Source organism: Pyrgilauda ruficollis, unplaced genomic scaffold, assembly GCF_017590135.1.
Source record: "Pyrgilauda ruficollis isolate IOZ18807 unplaced genomic scaffold, ASM1759013v1 scaffold10, whole genome shotgun sequence".
Classification (NCBI taxonomy): domain Eukaryota; kingdom Metazoa; phylum Chordata; class Aves; order Passeriformes; family Passeridae; genus Pyrgilauda; species Pyrgilauda ruficollis.
In genome coordinates, this window is record NW_024508101.1 from 9,650,791 (window position 1) to 9,670,348 (window position 19,558).

The 19,558-nt window shown below is 42.6% G+C and overlaps 1 protein-coding gene across 4 annotated transcripts in view; it reads left to right on the forward strand.

Moving 5' to 3' along the window:
- The window catches only part of LOC121350072 (formin-like protein 3), a 5,563-nt gene extending 1,271 nt beyond the window's left edge, over window positions 1-4,292 (forward strand). For 3 of the 4 annotated variants that reach the window (XR_005954631.1, XR_005954630.1, XM_041461111.1), the window contains exons 2-3: window positions 153-471; window positions 2,896-4,292. Coding sequence is in view for 2 of the 4 variants with exons in the window: in XM_041461111.1 (XP_041317045.1) it covers window positions 153-471; window positions 2,896-3,018 (442 nt within the window). In the remaining 2 variants the exon portion in view is untranslated. Of the gene's footprint in view, window positions 1-152; window positions 632-2,895 lie in introns of all 4 variants that reach the window. The other variant, XM_041461103.1, reaches the window with a different exon arrangement.
- Window positions 4,293-19,558: the final 15,266 nt, after the last annotated feature.

Genomic DNA, 19,558 nt, shown 5'->3' on the forward strand with positions numbered 1-19,558 from the left:
GGCGGCGGGGCCGCCCCGAGGGACCCGGCCCGCGTCCCGCGGCTGCCGCGGCGGGCAGGGAGCGGAGCGAGGGCTCCCAGCCGCTGAGCTCGTCTCGGTATTTTTCGTTTTCATACATTTTTTTAATCGTTATTTTTTATCTTTACACAAAGAGTGCCCTCCTCACAGAAAAAGCATCCCACGGCGCTGTCACCGCGGCTGCCCGTCCCTGCGCCTGGGCCCTGGCTCTGCTCCTCCGCGCCCGCTTTTCTCCCCGGCCCCACGGGGGACTGGAGTCTGGAGCCGGTGCCGCTCTACCAACCAGGCTTTGGGGACAGGTTTGTTCCCGGAGCCGTCTGCTGCTGGAGGAGGCAACACGGGAGCGCGGTCTGGCAGGTGCCTGGGAGGCTGGGACATCTCTGCTCTGCCCTGCCGCCTCCCAAACGCGCGGTCCCCGACACCGGAAAGTCCCGGTCGCAGCGGGAGAACAAAGTACGGCCGGGGCGATCGGCGGTGAAAATGAGCGGGGCAGTGTTTTGTTTTGCGTCGGGTTTCACAGAACCGAAAGCAGGTCCTCTTCCCCTGCAGGCGAACGGGCATATGACTCAAACATGTCCTTCCTCTCCTACCTGCATCCCCCGGTTCTTTAAATGTAAGGATTCAGCAGCAGACAGTGTCGCGAGACATTTTCATATAACCCCTGCTGAAGACTTAGTATGAACCTCTGTATTGCAAAATACCATTTGCATTGTGGGGGTACAGTTGTGGTGAAAAGGAGATTTGGGGCCATCTGTGTTTCACAGAAGTCCCACGGTGCTAACCTTGCACTGGGTACAGCAGTGATGGACCAAAGGAGAGTGGATAGTCCCCACACCTCTGCTCTCTAGGTTTTCCCGAATACAAGATGCTACCTTTCTACACCACGAGCTAGGACAGCAGTTACTGGGGGACCACCTCCGGAACCCATAACCTATGCATAGGCTGCTGGGGAGATCAAATTCCATCACAGCAGCCTCCAGGGAGGTCTCAGAAAGGGCTGATTTCCTTAGCTGGTTCTTGCAAAAGCTGCACCATTCTGCAAACTTTTTGATGGCAATACAGGATGCCCAAAACCCCTGTGCCACAGTTACACAGCCGATTTTCCCTTGCTCCAGTGCATTCTGTGATTTTCTGTATCCGAACGGATTTGGAACGTGAGTAGGTTTTTAGCAGAAAACCAGATAGAGATAGGATATACACAGCTAATTGATGACATATCTCCACTGAACAGCCTCGTTTAAACTCGTAACGATGTAGTCCGTGCTGCCACCTACGTCTTCTGATTCAAGTTTCTTGTGTACTGCAACTTTGATTCGTAGGCATCCTTTGCAGGAGGCAGCTCACATTTTGTGAGCTCCACGAGGGACCACAAACAGGCGGCTCTGGCTGCAGTAAGGAGTGAAGCAAAAGGTTTCTCACCGGCTCAGCCACTTGTTTGGTTGCAGTGAGGATGCCTAGATACAGATTAGGAACCAGCAGTCACATCAGTGAAATGCAAATAGTGGCTGGAGCCTTGTCTGTGTGAAGGGTCCTGCCAGCACAGCTGTACCAGTGACAGCAGTGGAATATTTTGCTCTAGTTCTCTAGAGGAATCAAAGTCTGTATTTTGTCTCTTGCTCTCTCTTCTGTTGCTCCTCACTTCTTAAAAGTCAGCCACACAAAGCACATGGTTGCTCCAAGTGTTTAAAAATAAAATGTTTGGGGTAAACGACCAACAGCCAAAGCAGTTTTGAAGTCAGAGGCATGTAAACAGTACCTGGAACTAATAATAATAATAATAATAATAATAATAATAATAATAAGAATAAGAAGAAGAAGAAGAAGAAGAAGAAGAAGAAGAAGAAGTCATTTTGTGCCATAAATGTGCACATTGCTATTGCTATTGCTATTTCATTATGAGACAGCACAATTTCTGAGAATGTGCCTGATGAATATTTGGGGGAACTCTGCCTTCAGCTGCAGTGGCGCACAGCAGCACTAAATGCTTTTGGCTTCTCCACTCTCTTATGTAACCGAAATCACAAGTTAAAGCCCAAATTGCAAAGCATAAGCATGTGTGTAATATTAAGCATACAAATGGTGCCTGAAATTACTATCCTTTTCATGCAGGTCTGTTTTTAATCTGTTAGAATTTTTGCTTCTGCAGCTTTATTGATTTCAGTGGCCGCTGATGCAGTTCATAAGACAATCAAACCTAACCCCTTAAAAACCCCACTGTCAAGGCATTAACCCAAATTTAACTAAGGCCAAAGTCACTCTGGCTACAGGTAGGTGGAGTTCAAATGACTTACACCTCGAGTGTATCCTGTATCAAGATGCTGTAGCAAGCAGAACACCATATCCCTGTGGCTGCTTTGGCAAGCAGTCAGAGTGGCAGGTTTCTGCACCCCAGCCCAAGGCATGGGTTTGCCATCACCTTCCTTTGAGTTTTCCCTCTTTCTCAGAGACTATTTTTGCCACTGCCATGCTGATCTACTTGCTGGAGTTTTAAGGTGTTGGATGCTGATACAGCGAGTGCCTCTTGTATCTGTTTAATCCGATAACATAACTCTTTTTTAATCTCCACGTCTGGGTCACAGGGTTTAAAAAAGACACTGGGCCAAATCCCCAGCTTGGCTACAACGTGTGGAAATGTACTGAGATGGCACGAAAGTCAAGAGAGATTCACTGTATTTGCACCCGGGTAGAGAAGGGCAGGGATGTGAGCGCCAGATTTCAGATGGATCAATATTAAGCCAGGGGTATGGCAGAGCTCATTCAGGTTTCCGTAAGGTGAGGTGGAGGGAGGGATATTACATCAGGACCTAAAACATGCTCATCAGCAAATTCTCATTAATTTTTAAATGATAACCAATTTAATATTTCTTCATTTTTCAGGAGAAACCTTGTTTTCATTGTTTGGCTGCTAGAGGGAACATGATGTTTCATGGACTCAGGACCAAGATGGGGCACGGACAAAGAGGAGATTTTGCAGGGATTGGGAAGATTTTACAAGTATAGATTAAAATTTAAAAAACTGAGGTTCATCCAGGCACGAAGTCCAGCAGAAATGCAGGAGAGAAATGGACAGCACTGTCTGTAAAGGATTGTGTAAGCAAGAATGGCAAAACCATGGTCTGAATAAATCCATTGCACTAATGATTTTCTATATATGAATTTCCTGTATAAAGTTATATGGGGTCAGTCTTTGGGGTTCCCCTGTATAGCAGAGGATCCTGAGCCTGAAAAAGAGAAGCAGATTTTGTAAGGGATTTGAATATCATGGAGTGACTCTGGATTGCAGATTTTAAGCATTACTAAATCAGGGAATAAATTGTTGCTATTGCTGTTACATACCAGGATATCTCACTAATCCACACAATCCACTAAGTTGCTGTAGTTTTAGTCTGTGTTTATTTTAGATGAAATTATGGCCTGGACAGTTAATTTTTCTTAGTTTATCCATATAAATCAAATATAAATAAGGTATCAAACAGAAACCAAAACATGACCTGTGTTTTTAGTACACTCCCCATCATGTGAACCTGCCAATGATAGAGCTCTGCACCCGGTTTACAAGTCAAACACAAAGGCAAAGAAAAACCACAGGTCTTCTTGAAAAGTAGCCAGTTGGCATTAAATTCCCTTGCTTTAATGCTCTGGCTAGCCTATTTTGCTTATATTTGAGACTGCCTAGCCATTATGGGATTGCCTGCACTGGTCCTTTCCTTACATCAAGCTAATTACAAATTAACTTAAGGCACTTAGCTGGGCTGAGAGGCTGGAGCTGGTCCTTTCTGAGTTTGGAAATGCCTTTTGCTTTACAGTGGCTGATTCCTAAAGTGAGGGGCAAACACACAGGAACCAAACTGGAACCAAAGTGGTCACACTGGCTTTTGAAAAAAGTGAGCCTCTCAAGTTAACTGACAGTCAGCTACCTGGAAATAAAAGCCTCTCATATATCCAAAGGTTTTCACTGGGATTTTCAAGATCGCCTGGGCAATTTAAAATCCTTCAAAGGAATGCACTATAGAATGAGAAATATAAGTATTATTAAAGAATGTTGCTGAACTGAAAGCCAGCCAGTTTCATAAAAATGAGCTAAAAAAGTAATAACAGGTAGTCTGTCTCCTGCTGGATGCTATATGAACCGTATGTTTTGTATTTTGGAAGTCACTCTAAAACAATGTTTTTTTCTTCACTATTGCTGTTGGGAAGAACAGTAGAAGAACTATGTATAAATGAGATTAAAGTAATCTAATTAAAAAAAATAAACAATGTGCTTTCATCTTCAATTCATATCCAGTCATTTGGGATCTAACTTAAAAAAGAAGAAGATAAAAATTTAGAAATTCAGAAAGGATTTTGAAAGACAACTGTTTCCCTTTAAGATTAATGATAATCATACTTGTGTGTTCAAGGGAGAATAGATCCAGGGTTATGTAACAGGATAAAGAAACAAAATCCTTTTTCCTTAAATTAAAATAACCAGTATGTGAGTGAATTTTAGTCAATCACTGAAAATTCAGGAAACCCATTTTCTTTCACAACTGCATTCCACATGCTAAAATTGACGTCTTCTAACTTTTAAACAGAATCACAATAACTAAAGACAAAAAAGATTTGTTTGTTGCATTTGACCACACTTTTCCAATAGAGGAATGTTCCCTAGGGAAAATTCTGTGGCACTTGCCCTGTGCAGCAATCCAAATATGTACTCATCTTTTTATTTTATGTGGCATTAGCAAATCCAGTTATTGCACTTCCCAGTTGTTGTTTGTTTTTTTTTTCTTTTTAATCTGATTACCTAGTACTAGATATATGATAACTTATCTCTTTTAATCATTTTTTTTGCCTGAACTATTACATAACAGTTCTTTTAAAATCTTGCAATGCTTGCCTAAATTTACCAAAAAACAGGACAAGAACAACAGGTAATGGATTTTTTGATGTTGGCATTGTTCTTTGCTAGCCTAATAATACAAAATTTATTTTAAAAACCACCCAAGAAAATAATTTCCTACCATAGTACCTCCATTTTCCACTTCTGTATTTTACAGAAGCACTCATCAGAATTTTTGCATCAGAATTTGACACATAAAATTCCTCTATCACATGAGTTCAATTTTCCAAAAGAAGGCAAATGGTAGCATTAATAACCAAGATATAAGCCCTGAAAAGGCTAAGTCACTGAAAAAGCTTGCTGAAAAAAAAAAAAAAAGAAAAAAAAGAAAAAAAAAGACATCTTGTTGGATCTAATTCTGGAGTCATTGTTTGACACAATGCAGAGCATTTGCATGGGAAGGCTTTGCTGAGCTCAGGTGATGTTCACTCGTGCGTGGGGGAAGCTCGTGTGAGCTTTGCTGAGCCACTCTGAACTTTGTCTGCAGACCAAAATAAATGCTGCAGATGTTGTCCCATCCTTGCACATGTCCACACTCAACATTTCAGTCCTGAAAGCAAAGCTCCACATCTGGGCAGTTTAAGTGATGTTCCCTCAGTGGACCAAGTCCTCTGTTAGCACTACTCCAGTAGCACAGGGTGTGCTTGGAGATGAGGCACATGGTGAAAATGCCTCTTTCCCTGCCACTAACACACCTGCCATGCTGCAGGTAAATATTCTGCTGCTGCATGGCCTGCAGAGATTTCCTGAGCAAAACAGCTCCTGCCAAGTCCAGATGGTTACATGGGTGCAGCAAATATGGAATCTGGGAAGCTATGGGAGATGTAAGATGGGAGACAGGGAAGAAGTTGTGGCAGACCCACTCTGAAAGCAATAAAAGGTCGACAGACTCTGAGGCTGCCCTGCAGAACCACTTCCATTTCCATTTGGAGCTGATTATTGAGCTGGAAAGGGTTGGCCTAACCACATCTCAGGTGGCAGTAGACATCACACTGGAAAATAGTCCAAAAATGTACTGTGGAGGCAGCTGAGCTCTCATGACTTACACAATGGCTCCAGAAAAGCTGATGGATTAAACCCACCAAAGAAGGAGTGATCAATTGAGTGAATTCATACATGCTTGTATTTCTTTCTATTTGCCTATGGGTCCCTCTGCTCCCTTCTCTCTCAAAGTGATGGTGAAACAGTTATGAGGAGTGTATAACTGAAAAGTATACACTCCTTATATACTTTGTTTATTTTGACAAATTACATTGGAAGATATAGGCAAACACTGGGAGAAAATACTGTAAGTAACAGAACCATTCCCAAATGCATGCTTGTACGAGTTCAGACAGACAGAATTTCTAGCTAGGTGAATTAATGCACTGCAAACAGAGAAAGGGCTTCAAATGCCTGACTGTCTAGAAAAATAAAGAAATTTAAAATGAACCCTGCAAGCTGTCCAGCAACTGCTCATCCAGTATCATGATTTTAATTAACAGAACTGGAAAGCAAGCATATCATATAAACTTAAAAACACAGCGTTTTCCAGACTACCAGTCCAAATGCAAAAGAAATTGCTCGCATCTGGTGGCAGGGAGGCGGAGCAGGGGTGGGAGCTCCGCTCCAGCCTGGCTGAATGACGCTGCAGCATTCGCAGCACTGCCCTGCCCTGCCCTTCCCCGCCCCACCCCACCCTGCCCGTCCCTGCCCATCCCTGCCCATCCCTGCCCGCAGTCCCCCAGCACAGCCAGGCCACGAACACTCGAAGCATTGCCCGCGTGCTCCGAGGAGATGCCTGGGCTTCCACCTCTGCTGGCAGCATGTTGCTCTGTGCAGCAGTGTCACTGAGGGGATGCCAGCGGCTCCCAGGCGTGGGTGACCTTGATCCTCTCCAAGCAGTTCCCTTTTCTGGACCTTTGGCATGCTCCCAAGTGATCTTTCAGCCAGAATCTCCGTGGCCTAAAATAAATTCAGCAATATTCACTGCGGCATCCTTGTACTTCTCTTTTGGGATACTTGATGCTTATGTCCCAACCTGGGCAAAGACTGGTTTTATAAAGTTTATCTGGGTGCAGCAACACTACCAACCCAACAGTGCATCCTTGCAGAGAGCGATTTCTGCCTGTCTGTCCCAGCCAGAGCAATCCCACTTTGTTATCTGTACATGAGAAGGTCAGGAAAGGGGAGAGGGTGGAATAGGCTCAGCACGAAGCACAAACTATCCAGACTTGGGCCTCTAAGCCTCTTTGGTCAATGTTAGTCAGCTCTCATTTGTATCAAAGCCCAATATTATCACTTACTGATTATTAAATGTGCCACAAATGGTTAATATTTTATGAACGGTTGGTCACAGACTGCCTGTAGCACTGAGCAATTGTCTCTTACTCTCTGTGTCAGCCAAAGTCCTCAAGTTTTCTCCTTTGTACTTCTGCAAGTTTGTCTGTTGGGCTCATGAAATCATGGAGAGAAGTGTGAAAACCTGCCCCTATACTCCCATATTTCCTTGGGAAGCACATCCCAGCAAACTGTGGAGCAGCCAAAGTGGGTTTGGGATGCCCTTGGCACTCACAAAGACACCCCTGACCCCTGTTGCCCCATAGCAAGTGCTGCTGGAGGCCATCAGCATCAGGGAGCAGCTGCATGGCCAGGCTGGGCTGTGGCAGTGACCAGACATCATCCTGAGCAGCAGGGCCTGGGACTGTCTGGGGGCAGAGCTGAAGAAGCAGAGGCATACAGTGGAGGGTGTGGTGGACCCCAGGAGCTTTGCCATCCAGTGCCTCTGGAGGACCTGTGAAAGCATGTGGAGAGGGGGTACAGCATCTCCCAGGAACATCCCCTGGCCTGCTGAGCTCAGGACACGGGCACCATCTCCAGCCAGAGCAGAGGACACTGCCACATGGCCACTCCACCTGGCTTCAATTCAGGTTTCCCCTCAAATGAATTCATGCCACCCCAGAAATCTTCGCACGTGTCATTGCCTGAATTTTGCATCCCTACTGGGAGACTAAGCTCCCAGTTCTCCCAGTAAGATACAGATTTAAATACAGGTCATGTTTCTGCTGTTCTCCACCAGAAAAACAGCTGTTTGCTCTAAACATGAAGATATTTTTGTAAGAGCAGAAGCATGAATTATTTCAAACTTGCCTCAGGATGAATTTTCAAGGGTACTGCGGAGACTGTTTCCACAACAAAACAGGAGCTCTTCTCCTACTGAATTGTTCATGTTACTTTCATGAATGCTAGAAAAGAGGCTGGCTTTTTTTAAATGTCAGCAGATACCAGGAACAGGAATTTGTTTCCGTAAATCCTTTGGAAACTATTGTTGTTGATGTTGTCTAATCAGACCAAAAGTTCAATTTGGCAATTTTTACTAAGCCTTGCTGTTAGGTATAGGCAATTAGCTTAACAAAATATCAGATAGGATCTCTGCTGTGTTTGCAATGCCTGTTGCTCTGATCCTTACCTGGTGGGAAATGGCTTTGGAGGAGCACAGCCACGTCTTTGTTGCTGTTTACATCACATTTCTGACAGACCTCCACCCTGCTTTCCCCATTTGTACTTTGTTTTTCATGAATAAAGGTCATGGCATTGGCATCACAAAAAAATATTGTTGCTGTAGAAGGAATTCAGCCGTCCCCTCTGGGTAATAAACAATAATGTACTCCAAGGCTGGCAGGGCAGCAATCAGAGATGGAAGAGAAGGCCAAGACCCATTGAGATCTCTGCAGACATCCCACAAGTCAGCTGTCTCCCTGCCTGTGCTGGGCCGCTGCAGACTCTGCATAGTCTCTAATATTTTGCCCAATCTAGATTTAGGCACCCCCCAGCTGCTGGCAGTGGGTCTGTTGTGGGTACCTGCCTCCCAGCCAGTCACTCTACTGGAATTTGCTGTCTAATAGTCAAAGGGCATTTTCTCTGCAACAATGTCCTACATTAGCCCAACACTCCCTGTGAGTGTTGGTGGCCTGGGGACATGGTTACCAGATGTAGTTGCCAACCTCTGGTTGTCCCTGCTCTGGAGTGCTCTCCAAGGAGGTGCTGTGGCCAGGGCACGTTGTTTAGTCTGCTGCTTGTGTGGGACTCTGACCCAGCTGTAGCCCAGCTACACAATACATCATTTTAGCAATGTTGTATCTAGATCAGGGGATAAATGTATAGGAACTACATCTCTTAATTCAGCTATAAAGTAAGTGAGATCTCTCCCATGTTTCTGTATTAACATCCACATTGACCTCCATGTTTGTGCTCATGTCAAAATCACCACTTGTCTTTTGGCTCAAAAGCCATTCTCCTAAACTTTTGTTATGTGTAAGGCTCTCAAGCTGTCTGGTGTTTTTTCTTCCTTTCAGGCTGCCAGTACTTTCCAGCAAGATGAAATTTTAAATAGCTTCAATATTCCAGGAGTAATTTCATCACCAGTGCCTGTAGAAACACTCCCCTAAACTTATGGTCCATGGTTTTATGATTCTCTGGGCATGGACCAAAATCTCAATTGTTCTGACAATATGAGGGAAATGAAGAGAAGTTGCTGCAATATTGCTACAGCCAAGGACACACAACAGCCAACAAGCAAAAGCTCAACATCAAAAGCATTTGGAATACTTTTAGCACAAACACTACTCAAACAATTCCCAATTCAGTAAAAAGCATACTGGAGAAAAATCTCCAGGTTAGGCAGACCTTGAACTTTCTTTCCCAGGATCACACAAGTTGAGCAGCAAATCAAATTCTACAGAAGTAGTTGGGTATTTTATTAGTAAAGAGCCTAGAGGTGAAATTCTTGTTTTTTCTCAATTAGATATGTTTGAAACATTATATATGAATAATAATTATTACTTGTTTTTACATGGTGCTTTAGCACCAGAAATTATAATTTAGGGGTACAGATCTTCCTTGTTGCAAAGCCCTCAAGATTCCTGTGGCATTAGCCAGGAATGAGATAAAATAGAAGCAATTAATAAAGTATTAAATAATTAAACATTTTCCAACACCAGAAGATTTTGCAAATCATGCAGCAGGTTTTGTACATCATCTGGCATTTGAAATTTTGTCAGTAATGAAAGCTAAATGAATGCTGAATACAAATATAAGGCTTAAAACAATGTCACATGGGTGTCACATGTTAGTGTGCACAAAAATTATATTTGAAGGGAGCTGTTCAAATAAAATCAAAATTGTTTATTTATTTTTTATAAAGCAATCTCCTCTTGATTATTAACAGACTAAAAATTTCCTTAAAGAGATTCTAAGCCATCATGCTCCTGTTTTCCCTTAGCATCGACTAGTGGTCGAATTGACATCCCTATTTAAGGTTTCCACATCTCTTAGTACTTTGCATTGTATTTCCTTTGTGAAGTTTCCTAACTTCTGCTAACCATGGAGGCCTGGGAGGCCTGCAGAGCACATCCAGGCTCTATAGGAAGTGGTTTTGGTGTTGCTGTAGCAACCCCAAATCAGTACTGAGTAAGCAGAGGTGCTGCTCAGCAGAGAAATCACACAAATGTCTGTACATCCTCACTGCTATTAAGAATGGAGGCAGCAGTTATGATGATCAAGCCTAATACCCTTCAAGGAAATTGCAATTCTCCCTTTTATTCCTCCCCTGTGTTTCAATTTGATATAACTTCTATTCCTGGTGCTGCTTGCTGCAGCACACTGTCCATGACTGGGGAACCATTCTTTCCTTTGCTCAAAGTGCCCCAGACAGGAAGTCAGGTTGGGTAACAAATCCTTTGTGACCCTGCAGCAATGTAAAGGGAGAGGGATCTCACGCACTGGAGAATACAGGTCCTCTTTTACTTTACACCAGAGCGGACTGCATTTTGGAAGAAAGAAATTAATCCTCTTCTATTTTTTCTAAATGTGGAGCTCCTTTAGTTCACCCTTTTAAAGCATTTGGGATCATCTGATGAAAAGTCCTAAAGAGACACAAGGCATCCCTGCTGCTTGGGTTGCAAAGCTAAAGCTCATGCTCTGAAAAGAGAAGTGTGCTTAGAAAAAAGAGCTTTTGAACACAAAAACAAACAATGGCAATGCATGCTGACAAACACTTCATCTGCCTGCTTCCATTTACATATTTTTACATATCCATGGAGTACTGCTGAGGGCCTTGGTCACCTTGACCTGTCACTGACACAAGTCTGTTTAAGCTTTCTTCAAAATTAGTCCCTGCTGCCACTCAGGTATTTTTTGCTGTTGCTTTTGTTTTTTATTCATCTTTGAATTGTTTTCAGTCTGAAAGCATCTTTCTGGTCCCAGAACTGTACAGAATATATCAGGCAATCCTCTAGGGGCACTGAAAGAAAATCTAAAACTCCCTCCCCCATGACTCTTACACAGTCAACCCATATCCTTTTGATTTTAGACCTTGTTTTAGGTCTACACAAGAAAGGCTTTGACATCTTTAATTGGGTTTGGTTGTTTTTTTTCCCTTTAGTTTTGATTTCTTCCAGTTTTCTGGATAGATTTCACACAGCTTGCCACCACAGCTCTAGAGGACAATAAAAAAAAAGTATGGGAACTCCTCCAAAGTACGTGTTTGCAAGGAGTGCTATGCCAGGAACATCATTACCAGAGTCCCAGTAAATAATCCAGAACCAATGCCATAACTTTTATGTGTACCAGGGGCACTGAAACCCATGCTGAAATACTTGACAAGTCTGCCCTTAAACTAGGATATATTGTATTGATATTGGCTGTGATCAACCACAACATTCCTTGGTTTTGAGGTAGTATTTCTGAAGGGGGAGGTTTTGTGATGCCAGTTCTTGTCATATGTTTTCCTGTCTCACCCTATCTCCAAGCCCAGCTAATCTGATGATATCCAACTGTCCTAATGAGCTGCATCTACTTCTAGGCTGAAGCGTTGACAGCTGCCTGTTCTATTGCCAACAAAAACTTCTGAGACAACTGTATCTCATTCCTGCAAGTACGCAAATCACTTCATTTCTAGCACAAATATGAGATATAATGATATTTCTTTTCGTTGAGCCAGGTTGAAAAACAGGCGTGTGAAAAATGCCATCCAGCACTCAATTATTTCCTCACGTGCAGTTTAATCCCTCAGCTGGAAACAGGGGCTATGTCTATTGGTTACAGAGAAATCAAGGGCTCATGTCCCTTACAGCAGAGGTACAGTCACATGGACTAAGGTCAGTGAGAAGGACATGCTCCTCCAATTAATGCTGGCATGTGTTTATTTATATTTTTATACATTGGTAATTCTTCCATTTGCTGTTCTTGGATTCAGAGCTCTTGGCAAGAGCTTCAGCTTGTTCTTATTCACATGGGATTTAATGCACTTAATTCTTCACCACCACCTTGACCATCTCAAGCATGTGGGATTTGCTCTCTTCCCCAGTGCTGTTGGACCCACAGACTCATAACCTTTCCTTCCCCTGGACTGCCTTTCCAAAGCAAAGAAACTGGGTTATAGGTAAGACCAGGCTCCCAACAAGCCATTATAAACTACTCACAACCTCTGGAGAGAAAGCTATCTAAAACAGAGACTGAATTTGCAGGAGGAATTTTGTCTTGGGGGACTACAGCAATAACAGACAACAATCCCCAGACAAAGATGAAGAAGAGACACACAGAAACACTGATTTTGATCCAAATGCAGTCAGAACAAATAGAAGCAACACCTCCAATGGCAGCTGATCAGAGCAGCTCATCTCCAGGCAGAACCAGTACTCCTTGTCAAAAGAAAAACTCATGTCTACCCTCTGCCCCTCAAAAATTTTATGACTTGCCAGATTCCAGGAATCACAGAAAATACTATTGAGCCAGGGCCAAGGACCAGAAAATCTAGGGGAAGTACATCTAGTCCTGGCAAACTCTTGTAGCAGCCTAGGTCACCACTGTGGCCTCTCCTGTGCCAGACTTTCACACTGTTTTCCCAGCTGAAGGTAGGCACCATTTCTCCAACTCAGCTTTGCCTCAGTAAGTTCCTCACACATATATAAGCTCAAAAACTCGAGACTCTTGCCTAGGATAAGGCTGGAAGGAGGGAGAGTTTGTCATTGTTCTAAGGGGTTTATGTAGGTTTTTTTAATTAATTCTTGGGATATGCTCAGACACTGAGATGGTGGAGACCATATAAGTAGCTAGATTAGAGCAACAGACATAACAGTGGTATTGGATACAGAAATAACAGCCATTGCCAGTTTCATGGGAAGAGAGGACAAATGAATAAACACTAATCATAACATCTGAAACCACCAGGCTTGGAAAAGCCTCTTGATTTTAGGAAAAATCCACTGAAAGATGCCAGGGCTTGATCTGGCATCTGACGTTTTCTCAGGAGTATAATTGCCATTGAGGAAGAAAGGGATTTTTGAGGAGCCATAAATCCAGGAACCTTCTATGCCATTATCTTTTAGTCATAAGCTCTATGGACAAATACAAGGCTTTGTTTGTTTGGCAGGGCTTATTTTTGTTTTTATTTTAAATATGTCGTTTTCCCTAAGTTTTTTTCCCAAATGTTTTTCATTATGAAAAAATGCATGCTATCCCCAGATGATGTACAAACTGAATGCAAAGGCAAGCAAAATATCCAAACAGGTCTAACTCTTGATATCTTCTGGGTATAAGATGGTCTCACCTCTACAGGACCTTCTCCACTCTTAGCAGATCCAGCACACCATCAAGAAGGCAGGGAAGAATTCAGGAGGAAATGATAAGTATATAAGGACTGAATGTCAGTGCAACTACACTATAATTCCTATCCCAGCCTATGAGACGAGAAAGGTATTTTCAGTTTCTGGTGTTATTTACAAAGATGTTTCTGAAGGAATGCAGAATGTGCTGTTTTGGGGAGGGAGGAATTGGCTTCTTTAGAATTACTCAAAACTTATTAAATAAGAAGCTTTCTGTATTTCCTCACAGCTGGAGACCAATCATTGCAACACAGATAGAAAAGCTGGAGGCTGGAAGAGAAATTCTTTGATTTAACCCCAGTTCCTTACACACACAGCTGGTGTGTGCAAAATGTGTCCAGGTTCTGTGAAGTGCGAGATACTGAATATCTCTGTCTGCCTCAGCAATATTTGAAGCTTTACATTGAGCTGAGTGCTCAAATCCCAGAAGGTGGCATTGGGAGGCAAATCCCTTAGGACATCCTTGGTGTCAAATTCTTTGAGGATACTTGAGTAGACTAAATGCATCACAGCGAGGTGACATTTACCTTCCACAGAGCATGGAGAAGACCATATGTTATGAAACTCTGTTCAGCTTTGGTTTCCTCAGTAAAAGAAAAATATTATAGAATAAATCTAAACATAACCACAATGAAGTTTTAAGAGGCTCGAGGTATTGATTCAAGATGGGGATGCCCAAAATACACATTAAGGGTGGAATGCTGGCACCATGAATATCAGCAAGAAAATCTCCTGGTGGCTGCATTGGAACTGTGTCCATACAGTTTATCCAGACAAAGACAGTATAAACACCAGAGGCTCAATTGTCCCTGAGCTAACAGTGCTCAGTTGTTTAAGAGCAGGAAATGGCCCACCCTTTTCCCACCTTTGTACACCCAGGCAGGGGTCAGACACAGTGTAGCTGCCACAAGGGCAAGGCTGATTCCAGCTAGTGTCTGACACAGGGTGACAGAGGCAGGGGGATGGCAGAGCTGCTGCCTTGGAGCTCTGCCAGTGGCTGCAGAGGTGGCACAAATGGGGACAACGTATGGCCAATCTGTGAAAATGCCCTGTTGGCAACTTTCTACATGTTGTCTTGGAGAAACTGGCTTAAACCCCTGCTCAATACACAGTTTTCTTTCTTAAAGTCAATGCTCAGGTGAAAGAAAAGTTCCAATAGTTTGCCTTAAAAATCTTATATGAGAAAGAAGTCCAAGGAAACAAAATTATCACAGTCATTGTCACAACACAATCCCACCTTCTTCCAGTATCTTTTGCTACCAAAACAGGATCCTGAAGTAGTTGTTTTTAGTCAGAATTAAGATGATTTCATCTTTCACATTAATTATCTGAATAAACGAGTACATACTTCTCTCATTCTTCATATTTGTCTTGATTATTCACCTTTGGTAATGGAACATGTAGGAGTGGGAAGGCATGAGTTCACTGCCAGGGAGTGCCTCTGCAGGCAAAATGAGATGCAAGTACAAAAATCAGAAGCCATGCTGGAAGAGAAAACTATTTTCTAATTTTCTCTTAACCTAAAAACTCAAGGCAAAATAGTTGCCCAGGCCTCTCCAGGAGTTCTCCACATATTAAGCATTGTGAAGCCCCCATCTTGGGAATAGTGGGATCAGGCATTGAGAGCTGAATTTCCATGCTACATAGACATGCACACATTTAATCTGGTTGTGGTTTCCTTAATATGCAAGGATCCTAAAGCCAGCTCTGGTTTGACTCATCAGTTCCAGATAATTTTCAAGCAAAGGACTCTAATAAGCAGATTCAAGAGCATCTGGGCAAATTTAGCTCCAACCAATTTGCCTCAAGAACATCCTTTGAATACATTTGCATAGTCTGTGCTCCCAAAGCTACATCAAACATGCTTTGCCAGCTGCTGGCTGGGCCCCTCAGCCTGGCACACTGTTCTCACTGCTAATACCCTCTGAAGCCATGACAAAGTGCTTATAGTCATTCACTTTTCCTTTAGTTGATATTATGGGTACCTCTGTACCACGGTGTGCAACAAATGCCTGGAATAATAATGATTTAAATGCTGGACAGGCAGAGTGCAGGCAGGGAGCTCATGCCCCATGTCACTGTGCCACAACCTTGACCTGATGACAGGATGCCTGAGAGTAAGAATGCAGAGCCATCACTAGCACCAGGCTTGGCTTCCCCTCTGCAGTGCCAAGTTTGATAGTCTCTTTGGTGATCCAGGCACATGCCCATTAAGAAAGTTTATTTTAAAGAGGTCAGGTAGCAGCTGATGGGTGGTAGGAATGTTTTCGTATTCCAAAAGAGGAATGAACAGTCTACAGATGCGAATGTCAGCAGATGTATTGGCAATACCATGTGCTAGAGTCTTTGTGAACTCTGAGTTCTTGCTCTTTGGTGCCTAATTATAGTCCCTGGAGCAGTTCATTACTTGCAGTGTATTGGGATCTAGGGATCCTGGTCAGATTTGGAGTCCCTTTGTGCCAGGTGCCGCACAAACACAAATGCCAGCTCTGGCAGACCCTACAAGCTAAGACCCTGCAAACTCTTCCCCATGCCTGAACTTTCTGCACAGCTGTAACTTCACTGGGTTTAGTCTGATCTGTGCAGATATGCAGTTCTAGTGTGTTCTAGCTCCTTCTCTATTTAACACCTATTGAACACTCTGCAACTGCTTAAAAGCATGAAGTAAATAGTGCGTAAATGTTTGTAGAATGCGGAGCTTAATAAAGATCAGCAGCAATATAGGCAAGTGAGTGAAAAGGAAGATAAAAGTAACCATAAGGAAAACTTGTGATTATGGAGCCTGGCTACATAGTTTGTGGGCTTCACAGTTTGGTAATTTTGTTTGTTTGCTTAATGTAAATGAGCAAGAGAATTTAAAGAATCCCTGCCACCTACTGAAGGCAGAACTGCAGTGTAATAGGCCTTGCCCAGTGCATTTATAAGTCCTTCCTTGTTCAGCAAAACACTTGGCCATGTTTTGCACTCTAAGAGGAGAATACCAAATAGCACGTTCTGGGCAAGAACTGGAGACCACTTGCCTGCGAAGTGCAAACCCAAATAAACATGCTATCCCCAAAATACTCCTGTACAATGAACATATGGAGGGAGGAGCCTCTGAGGTTTGGGGGTGTTTCTTCTTTCAATATTTGTAAATTCTTTTCTGTGTTCCTTGGCTAACTCTAACCAAAAGCTACCTTTAGGGGTGTTCTGTATTCAGTCTAATTTAGATGTACCCAATTTAGATGCAAGTTCTCACCATAGATCACTTTCAAAACAAGTTTCTTTGTAAGTTGTTGACAGAAAATGGTTATACTCCTATTATACTAGAGGTAAAATGCAAACTGAGTAATAGAGGGAATATATTTTCCTTAGGTTTACTGGAGTTTATTTCCCTGTTGTGCAAAGTTTTGTCACAAACTCACTTTGTCTTGACTTGTACTTTTTGTTCTCCATAAGCAGTTTAACAAGCCGAAGTTCAGAGAATTTGCAGAGTGCATTTGTTTCGGAGTGACAATATTTCCAGGGAACCAGAATTCCTAAAACAAATTATGTTAATCAGAAATGTGTTGTAACTTCTCTGCTTTGGGAACACTGAGATAAGAGATCACCTTTAACTTACTGACACACTTCTGAGTTTTGGCCACTGAATAGTTGCAACAATCTACACATTGAGTATCAGCTATTTGTAGCACTTGGCAAACAGGATAAAACAGGTGAAACTCTGATTTTTTTATCAGCTCTCTGCAGGCTTAAAAGCCTTATTTAACAAAGAGTTTCTGTACTTACTGAAGTTAAGCATACACTGAAGATAAGCAAAAGCCTGAAAGCTTTGCTGAATTCACACTCAGTTAGGTAAGGTTGCAGGGTTTTTGCTTAATCTGGGCCACAGCTAACAGCTGAGTAGTGATACTGGGTGCAACAACCAGGACTCCAGGGAGGGTGTGGATGCTATTTTTGACCCACTTACATCGATTGCTATTCAAGTTTTGTGTCAGTTACAACATGTTACATAGACACAGAGAATCTACAAACAAGCCCAAGTTACCTTCTTGGTTTAACAACACCTCACTTCAGAGCCCTTCAGTTTTTTACCTTGCCTGGTGGCTTTGTTTTCACCCCAGCAAGCCAAGTTGGCTGATCTTGCTGAATATTGATATGTGAAAGAAACAAGCCACCCCTTTATCTAACATGAGTCTTGTTTGCTCTTCCTGGCATTGGATCTTTATTACGTCTGCAGGGAGGGTTAGCTTTTAATCTGTGTTATTGCAATGTGTCTCCATCAAGATAGAGGCATGCCCCAGCAGGACAAGATGCTATGAAAGTTCAGGTTGCTGCTCTTTGCTTCCAGCAAAGGAAATAATATTTTAGCCACCCATGTTGAATCGCCAGTGGCCAGCATGGAAAGCTTTTGTAGACCAAAACCTACCAGACCGTTTATATTTGCAATGCCCAAGGTGCAGCTCAGAGACAAGCAAATCAAAGGTTGAATCTTGAATTTTCTACTGAAGTCTTGATCTTGTTAAGCTTGACTTGCCTAGGAAATCTTCCTTCATGATATTAAACCTACTGATTTAAACATGAACCCAATCCCTTTCCTACTGAAATCCTTCCTAAATGGCATTATGAGAAGCCAAAACTTGTGGATTACTGAGCAGCAATTATGGGCTTTGGGAGGAACAAAGCAGAACACAGTAATGATTAGAAATCCCAGGATCACACTCTCAAACCAAACACAAGGTCCTTACAAATTTTTCTCCGAAATGAGTGGGAGGGTGGCTTTCAGGGCTATGTAAATGCTGTATTGCAACACACCTTTGCCATAACTTTGGCTGACAGTTCTCCCAGTGTACCTGTCTGTGGACAAAACACACTTTCCAAAGGTATTTATGACTTTCACATACAGACCTTGTCCTTTCCAATAAAAGCAAATGAATCTCATGGAGAAAGACACTTCGATTATGACAATCTGCTGACATACATGAAAAAAATGTGGTTTTTTTTAACTCCCAATAGCCAGAATACCCCTATGAAATATTCTTTCTCACACAACATACTGTTTTCTCATTATGTGTGTTGACATTTTTCAGACTGACCTCAGCTAGATATTTTGTTCCGGAGTCCCCATTTAGTGGAACATTTAAACAATAACACTTTGAAGCATGCTCAGTCTCTCTTTTGAAGTCCATTCAGGCTCTGCCCTAGGGTCAGCAGGCGCATTCCAGCAATGATGCACGGACCATCTGCTGTACAAGTTTAAATCCCACTGGCCCTATACCTAGAGGTACTAACATGTTGCATAACTAGCACTGAAAAACAGCCTGTCAGTTCAGATGGAGTTTGGATTTATTCCTGAGCTCTCTTATGCTCCTGCTGGAGGGCCTGTGTACAGTAACCTTTGAATGTGTTTTCTGGGAACTACAAAGTAATGAGATAAATAATAAGAAATGACATGAAATTCTTGCATTCAAAACCTTTATTTTCCTTTGCCCATTTACACCCTGGCTCTGTGATTCCCTGGGTTCACTGTCTGGCACATCATTTAGGTGCCTTCCTATTCCAGACTTTTCACTTAGGTGGGCTCTGGCTTAGTAACTCTAAATTGTGATCCATGGTTTAGTGTCAATTGCTGCAGGGAAAGGGAAAACCAGGATGGTGCAATATAAGGGGTGAATTTTTCAAGAAAATGCCAATGATTCAGATGACCAGGGACTATTTACTTGGGTAGAAACCTGGCATCAAAACCATGACAAAAATCTCTGCCAAGAAAAGTCTGTGTCTATATATTTTATCCATTGTGCTTTAATGTCATTATTAAACTTAACAATGCATTGGCTGTGGTTAACGTATATCAGACCCAAGCACTGTTGGTCTCATTGATGCTATGTAAACATAGAGGAAGGAGTGGTCCCTGCCCATGGGAGTTTAAAATCTAAACTTGGACAATACACTTCAAACATATGGTATATCCTGGAGGCTGAATTACCAAACTTCAATCAGCATTAGCCTTAACAATTAATTTATCTTGCACATATGT